The sequence below is a fragment of the Silene latifolia genome, chromosome 8, assembly GCF_048544455.1.
Source record: "Silene latifolia isolate original U9 population chromosome 8, ASM4854445v1, whole genome shotgun sequence".
Lineage (NCBI taxonomy): Eukaryota > Viridiplantae > Streptophyta > Magnoliopsida > Caryophyllales > Caryophyllaceae > Silene > Silene latifolia.
The window spans coordinates 13,931,767-13,940,526 of NC_133533.1; the positions used below are offsets into that span (position 1 = coordinate 13,931,767).

The window sequence follows — 8,760 nt, forward strand, 5'->3', positions numbered from 1 at the left end:
TCTCACATTTGTCAAAAGCCGTATAACTAAAACCATGTATAAGGTCAAGATGTTTCAATTTTTTAACATAATCAACATTTATATGACTTAATCTAGCATGCCATAAAGTAATAGACTCAGCGAGATAAATGGAAGCGGTAGAGTTTTTATTAATAGTCACCGCATCGAGCACAAACAGCCCGCCATTATAAAAAAAAAACTTTTGCAACAAAATTATTGTTTCTAGTGAGTACAAGTTTCTCGGGTTCAAAACTTAGTTTTATACCGGCCTTGTTAGGTAGAGACCTTGAAATAAGGTTCCTACGAATTTCTGGAACATGAAGAACATTATTAAGTTCGAGAATTTTATCGGAAGTTAGCTTCAGTTGTGCCTTTTCTTACCAATGACGCGTGTAGTGCTAGAATTGCCCATGAACACACATTGTCCATTAGTTTCTGGCACATATTCTTTGAACGCTTCTTTGTCACAACATATGTGACTCGTAGCTCTGGTATCCATAACCCATTCTGTACAACGGCGGCAATTACTTCATCTGTTTTGGTGAGATGAGTTTGATGCTTGTTTCTTGACTTTCCTTGGGGGATCCTTGCGGATAGTATTTTGCGAAATGACCCATTTCACAACAAGTGAAACATTCTCCTCTGAACGGCCATTTGGGTTTAAAATCTGTTTCTTTTTTCACTCCGTGAATCTGGTTTGGTCCCTTGTTGTTGTTATTACGTCTAGGACCCTTGTTGCGATTTTTTGTCTCAATGAGATTGGCATTGGAAGAGGAATGATCAACTTGTTTACCTCTTAACTGGATTCGATTTTGCTCTTCAATCTTGATTGGCATTGGAAGAAGAATGATCAACTTGTTTAACTCTTAACTGGATTCGATTTTGCTCTTCAATCTTGATGTGTGACACCAACTCAAGTAGAGTGAAATCTTTCTGTTTGTGTTTCATGGAGTGCACATAATTCTACCAAGATAAAAGAAGTTTCTCGAGTAGACAATTACCTTGAAAAGTTTCATATATTTACATACCATCCGCGATAATATCAACACACAACGTCTCATACTCATAAACTTGATCTAACACAGGTTTTTCATCAGTTATACGAAAATTTAACCATCTATTGCAAGCATATTTTTTAGTGCCAAAATCATTTGCTCCGTATTTAGTTTTAAAAGCGTCCCAGATGTCTTTAACAGTTTCAAGCTTGCTATAGATCAGAACTAAAGGTTTGATTATATAATGCAGTATAATACCACAACAAGTTTTACTGTCTGGAGGAAAATTCCGTTCACTGTTTTCTGGTGCTTCAATTTCAGTTAAGAGAAAATCAAGTTTTTCGGACCAAATCCTATAATTTTTACCATCAAGTAAATCCAATTTTGACATATCAGGGATAAAAACTGTAGGCATAAGGGTCGGATTAAATGAAGAAGCAGAAATTGGCATAGCCATATCGCCTAAGATAAAAAAAACTTACGAGCAAGAATTTTTTTTTTTTCAAAATTCAACTTTAGACTGTAGGCGGTATAGTAAATAGATAAACAATGAACGGGAAAAACTTACAGAACCGGCAAAGATGCAAGTCGTGGCGTCATAAAAATCACTGCCCTAAAGTTGAATTTGCCCCGCTCGATACACACGGCCTCTTGGCAACCAACCCCCAGGGTTACACGACGTCCAAGTCTAAGGTGTACGACAAAGACTCAAATTGAGGATTAATAACATAACGTTTCCAAAACAGCTTGTAGTAAGTAGTGTATTATAGAGAGAGAATACAGTAGATGATGATCAGATTTGTTGTGTGTTCTGAAATGAGTAGAGATAGGAGGTATATATAGGGAGAGTAGGAAGGGATCCAGAATTTGTCTCGTAAATAGCTTTTAGATGTTTGCAAAATCAGTGTGGTAACCACAAAAGTCAGTACAGAAGACTGCAGTTTCAGTTTAGAAGAACGCATCAATCACCTATAAAAGACTGAACAATCGGTCTCGGAAATTGTGCAAAAATAATATAGAGATAAGTGATCTTACTTCCAAAAAGAGCCTACGGCGCCCAGATCCCGGCGTGGCGTGGCGTGGCGTGGCATGCGCGCGCGTGTGTGGTGGTACGGTCCGTTTACTACTACACATCTACTAGTCCAACATGGATGATCACTTATAAACTATATTAGTCCAACATAAATTATCAATGTGGGATAAAAGGAGATTCTTTTGAAGCAATATTTCCAACAATTGAAAACTTACAGCTTTTACAAACAAGAAGGAAGCGTATAATTCTGGAATTCGTGATGTTCTCTGAAACTTGCCTATTAGGCATTTATTAGCTGATAAGAAGTTGAACGCACTTGAAGAAACTCACTATACGCACTTCACAAGGAAGTGATGCTAATATGTGCCTTGTACAACTTCCTTGTTGCGGGTTGCCACAACTTAAGACTATCACCATGTATGGCAATATGAAACCTTGCAATAGTCAGCTTAAACTTGTAGAATTCTTGCTCGAAATCTCGCATGTCTTGGACAAATTGGTCATCGTCCTATTCGAAAATGGTCTGAATGAAGAAGACGGGATTTAATTTGTTAAGCGTGTGTCGAGCTTCCCAATGGCCTCCAAATGTGCCACCATAGTCTTGAAGTAATGGTGGCGTCTTTTCTCCATAATAGTTGAAAAACACTCGGATCAGATGAAGTTTTTGTCATGATTTTGTATCTTGATGCATACTTTTTAGGCTTCTAATGTAAAGAAATTTATGGCGGGTGGCCGGGTGTTAAATGATGTGTGTACCGAAGATCACTACTACAATTTAAGGCTACGAGAACGCCACTTAGAGAACGGTTGGTAACGGAACTGTTCTCTTTCTTTTTTTTTATGTTAGGCGGGCAATTATGAATTCTGAATAGAACGGTTATTGGGTTGAACCGTTCTTATAGATAAACAAAGAGAACGGGTTGGTTTGACCAACCGTTTTAATTAAAACTAGAACTGCAGAACACACCGCTTCATACTCCCCTTTGTTCCCCACCGTTCTCCTTAATCTGTCAAAGAGAACGGCTCCGTTCTCCACCGTTCTCCTTATTAATTCAATCAAATGAAAACTTGGCGTTTACACTTCTACGTACTGCACCCTAATTTTTTCCTTCGCACAGTTTGATTATCACCATCGCAAGTTTTATTTTCAATCAAATTATCAGTTGCCCCTTCTTGTCAGTGCTTGCTCGTACTCCGGCCACTGCTTTATTGTCGTTGGTCACTTGTATTTCATCGCCGTTGATCGTTGCTGCTGGTAAGATCATTTTTCATTATTTTTAATGTTAGATTTAATACTACAATCTTAGATTATATTATCTATTTATTTCATTGATTCTTGTTGCTCGTCTTTCATCATTGTTGTTGATTGTATACTTTAATGTATGTTGATGTTAGGGTTTAGTATTTGGTGATGGTAGGGTTTAGTAGTTAGCAGTCGTGTGGCTTCCTAATATGATTGTGGTTGTGAAATATTTCTCTAGAAGGGATCTGGGAGATATAAAAAGTTTCATATGCTGGTTGGTCAAAGATCCTCTAGTTTATTAAGTCAGGGTCTATAGTAAGTATTCATAGACTTCATACATCGCTGTTAACTATTGGATTTTGTGTGAGGAACTGTTAATACTTAATATATCATTCTGGTTTCGGCCTCTGAACCATAAATTGTAGAAATCATCTTTTAGTGTGCTTTCTATATGAGATTGTTTCAAGAGTGTCCACTCAGTGCTCTATACGGGGGAAATGAAAGCAGAATTCGTTCGGATCCTCTCACATGTTCACCCACTCATTAAATTTTACTTCTCTGGTTTTAAGCTGTCAAAAAAACCTTATCTTTTTTCTTGATCAATGCCGTTATCAAAGCTTCTTTCTGAGTCTTAATAGCTAGTTGTTTTCCTTTCATAGTTATATTTCCTCACAGCCGCATGCGGCAAAGTCATATTTCCTCTGTACTGCAACTTTGTACTAAAGTAGTATGATCTCCCTCTTCTTCTCTATTTTTGAAATAAAGTAACGAACTAACTGAAATAAGAAAGTAAATATTATTTATGACCTTCAGAATCTCATATGGAATGAAGAGCTTTTAAATGGAAGTTCACTACTACAGGAAAGTTTGCTTTCTAGCTGGTGCAGAGATTTGCATAAGCTAGCAATTACATCCCATGACATATATATTAACGACAGATATGTTTATCAGCCTAGTTTGAGTTGTCAAGACTGCGTGTTCTGTTTGAAGGTGCATATTTCGGATTGACACTTTGTAGTTTTGGTGTAGAGGTAATTGGAAACCGGACATTATTTTTAGAGCTCTGCAGTTTATTTAGAATGTGCGCTATGTATAGGGAAAAGTTGATTTTAGTTCCTTGAGCCTTGAGTTGATTGCTCTTGTGTGTCCTTGAGCCTTTATTGTTAAAAGGGTTTTAGAATTATACCTCCATAAGAGAAAATCTGCATATTCTTTGTTCATTCTATATAGGTCACATTCATGTTACTTGGTGGAATTCTGTTTTTTCTGTAGTCGAATCGTAGCAGCTAAATTTCAAACAATTGGCCAAATTACCAAATTTCTTTTGTTATGACTGAAATAGGCCTAGATTTGTAAATTTAACTAGAAACTTCCTACCAGCTCCTCATTACCTCAACTGAAAGTTAGAAGTATCAGTATGGATGGGTGTATCTAGTATCTACTCATTTTAGGTTTTCCACTTTTCAATTTCTACGGGAGCCAAATTCATTATTATTTGTCTTCGGAGTATATTGTACCAATAGCATGTGGCTGATTATGGGGCGTGAGGAATCACAGGCTCATATTTGGGAGACGCGGAAGTCTTTTAGGTAATGGGTAATGATGTCATTGTATCTATGAGATTTAAATTAAATGTGATTAAGACTTTATGAGGAGCAGTTTACTCTCTGTATGTCTCAAAACTAGTTTTCTCAGTGCTCAATCATTTCTAATGATTTTCATTTTTTTTTAAGTTCACAAGGAAAATATTGGGCATGAATAAAAGTTAGTTCACCAGCTATATTATTCATAATCTGATTAGGAGCCATCAGTCCAGCAAAGCAAAATAAATTTTAGCCATGTTTATGACCTGAATCATCTGTGTATTGTCTATTAAGACTAGCTACTTTATCAGATTAAGATGTGCTTGATTTTACTCTATTCTGGTTGTCAGTCTCTTTCTGTTGCAGCTTCTCTATGTTTGTCTATTTTCATGCTCCAAAAGAGCGGCTCTATCAGTTTTTAAAACAAGTGCCCATATCCCATATATAGTGTGAAATTAAATATATTTGTAATATTAGTTGCTTTTTTCTATTATATAGACCAATATGGATCGTACGTGGATGATGGATGGGAAAAGAGGTGATCCTAAATATGATGCCGGTTTAGCTGAATTTTATGAATTTGTTAGAAAGAATGTGAAAGACAAGTCTAATATGCCATGCCCTTGTGAAATGTGTCTGAATATCAAATATATGAGCTTCTCGGATGTTAAAATCCATTTAGAAAAGAATAAATTTAATTCAAAGTATAAAATTTGGAGGTTTCATGGGGAGTCTAGAGTGGTACAGAGAATGGAGGAAAATATGGGAGAGACTCAGATTGAGGGGGGAAGTCTTCCTATAGAAAAAGGTATCGACTCACTGGAAGATTCAGACTGGGATATGAATTCTTGTGATATGAATTCTGTGTCCGCTGACGAGTTTGATGATGATGAATTAGAAAAAATATTACGAGATCGGTTAATTGAAGACGGTCTTGAAGAAGATAACCCTTACCTAGGTCAAGATCCCGCTGATATAGATGACATTCTAGGTCAAGATGAAGAACCCGATGTTACTAATTTAGATGACATCACAAGCATTGTATTAGAGAAGCTAAAAGACGCTGAAATGCCTTTGTATAAGAGTTGTAAGAATTATACAAAATTGTCAGCCGTTGTTAAGCTATATAATTTGAAAGCAACAAATGGGTGGAGTGATAAAAGTTTTACCCACCTTCTCGAATTATTGAAGGATATGCTTCCAGAAGATAATGTTCTTCCTAATCGTACATATGCGGCCAAGAAGATACTTAGAGGAATTGGTATGAAATATGTGAAGATTCATGCATGCCCTAATGATTGTATATTATATCGCAAGGAATATGAGAGTTTCACTCATTGTCCAGTTTGTAATGAATGGCGATATAAAAAGAAGGAGGGGATTCCAGCAAAAGTTTTGTGGTATTTTCCGATAATACCCAGGTTGCGACGACTCTTTGCGAATAAGTAAGATGAAAAGTTGTTGACATGGCATAAAAATGCAAAAGGGATGACAAGTTGAGACACCCGACTGATGGTTTAGAGTGGAAACACATTGATGCCAAGTATCCCGAATTCGGGAAAGAACCCAGAAATAATCGACTTGCACTCTCTACTGACGGGATGAATCCTTTTGGGAAATTAAGTAGTCAACATAGCACTTGGCCCGTGCTTTTAGCTATTTACAATTTACCTCCATATGTGTGCATGAAAAGGAAGTATTTGATGCTGTCCTTATTGATTTCTGGTCCCAAAGAACCGGGTAATGATATAGATGTTTACTTGGTGCTCCTTCTTGACGATTTGAGAACACTATGGGATGAAGGAATAGAAGTCTTTGATGTGTACCAAAAAAGTTTTTTCAATTTGAAAGCAATGTTATTACGCACTATATCTGATTTTCCTGCATACGGTAATCTTTGTGGACATACTGTGCATGGGAAAGAGGCGTGCCCCTTGTGTGCAGAAGATGTTGACTCTTCTTATTTGAGGTTTTCTCGAAAGCAAGCTTCCTTAGGATACCGTAAATTTTTGGAGGAAGATCATTCGTATCGCAAGCAACAAAAAGCTTTCAATAGAAAACCTGATCATCGTCCATATCCTAAGATATTAAGCGGTCATAATGTATATCAAAAGGTGAAAGATATTAAAATTACATATGGGAAGAAGGGTTCTAAATTAGCATCACGGGGATACAAGAAGATGTCTCCTCTTGTAATACTCCGTATTTTGGTAGATTATAATATTGTATAGCAGCGTATTATATTAACACAACGAGTAAGTTAGCGGGGTTTATGAAACAGTAATTATATTAATTGGGATTATGATAATGTGGGTTCGTAGTATGAGTCCTTATGCATACGGGATGAGCTTGGGTCGTGTAAAAAAGGAGATGCGAAATGGGTCGGGTTTGGATCGGATTGACTAGCTTCGAGTGTAAACCCCACTCTAATCCTATATAAGGCTAACTAACCTAACCTTACTCATTCTTTTCACCCTCAAGACTGAAATAGAGAGAGAGGCGTGAGAGTTGAGAGCGGGAGGCTGCATAGGAGTTGGTCGTGGAGATTGGTGATCGATCAAGGTAACGATTTCTATTCATTTTATTTTCTTAATGCGCTGACTTGCGACGGTCTTAAGAGAATTAGAAACTGACTCAAACATTGACGGAATTGGACCAAAATTTAAGGGGTGACTCTCGGGGTTGAAAAGATTAGATTCGTGGTGTCTGAAGGTGGTCTTTGACCGCCGTTGGCCGGCAGATTGATCGGGAACGGTGAGGTGTCAGGATATGAGGGTTCGGTTTTACCAAATTGTTTTACATTTTCTGACCTAGCTAGCGTGACTAGACGGACCTAGGGTTGTGTTTGGTGGTTCGTGGTGGTGGCAGGGGTATTTCGCGAAAACAGGGGTGAAGTTGTGGGTGGTAGCTGTTGCGGTTGTTGTGGGTAAGAAGGGTGTTGTTGGGACGGGTAGTGTAGCTGGGTAGTTAGGGCGGAGGTTGGTGGCTGTTATGGTGGGGTCGAATGGTGGTGGTTGGACTGGTGGGGCCCACCGTGTGTCAAGGGAACCTGCCACGGTGGGGCAGCCTGGTTTGGGGTGGCTAATGGTGTTAGAAGGGGAGGTGTAGATGGGTGGTAGATGTGGGTTATGACCTTGGTTGACTCGAGTTTTATTTTGTGACGGTTTCGCTAAATAACATATTCGTAATTTAGATAAATTAGTAATATGGGTTTGGATAATGGATTGTAAATTATAAGATATGAATTAGCAGTTATTACTGATTTAATAGTTCGTTAAAGCGGTTTCATGTAAATAATCGTAATGATAATAATTCGTTATTTGGTAAAGACGCAGCTTGAATAAAGCACGATAATTATTAATAATAATAATGTAATAATTAACTATGTTAGGTGTTGGAATTATTGAGAAGTTATTTGGATTCTGCGTATCTGGATTGCATTTGTTGGAGCTGCGTTGCTGTACAGGTAGGGGAATACACTGATTGAGTTCTTACGATTATAAAGAGTTGACATGTTCGGTGATTATATGACATATCTGATTATCTTATTTATCTTGTTGAGCATTATTGTTTCATACGTTTCATACATTGCATTTGCATCGGAGTTGGAGTTGGAGGAGATGAGATTATTGCGATTAAGGCCCAGGCGGGTTCTGCAGGACTTGCCCTGGTGTCCTCAGCTACGAGCTGGTATATCGACGACGGTCGATTGATATAGTCTGTCGGGGATCGGTATGGCTGGGCGTTCCGGGGATGTGTGTGATGGAGTTGAGAATGGAGGATTATAGCATTGCATTCTTTATTTATATCGTATTACCTACTCAACCTCGCGGTTGACCCTGTGTATTCATGTACGCCTGTGATGATCCATTTACTGGGGAGCAGATTGACAGGTTGTTGAGACAT

The 8,760-nt window shown here is 37.9% G+C and overlaps 1 protein-coding gene across 1 annotated transcript; it reads left to right on the forward strand.

The window, feature by feature from the left end:
- Positions 1–5,358: 5,358 nt before the first annotated feature.
- LOC141594734 (uncharacterized) lies at positions 5,359–7,085 on the forward strand. Its single transcript, XM_074414729.1, has 2 exons — positions 5,359–6,254; positions 6,341–7,085. The coding sequence occupies exons 1-2, from the start codon at positions 5,359–5,361 to the stop codon at positions 7,083–7,085; spliced, it is 1,641 nt and encodes a 546-aa protein (XP_074270830.1).
- Positions 7,086–8,760: the final 1,675 nt, after the last annotated feature.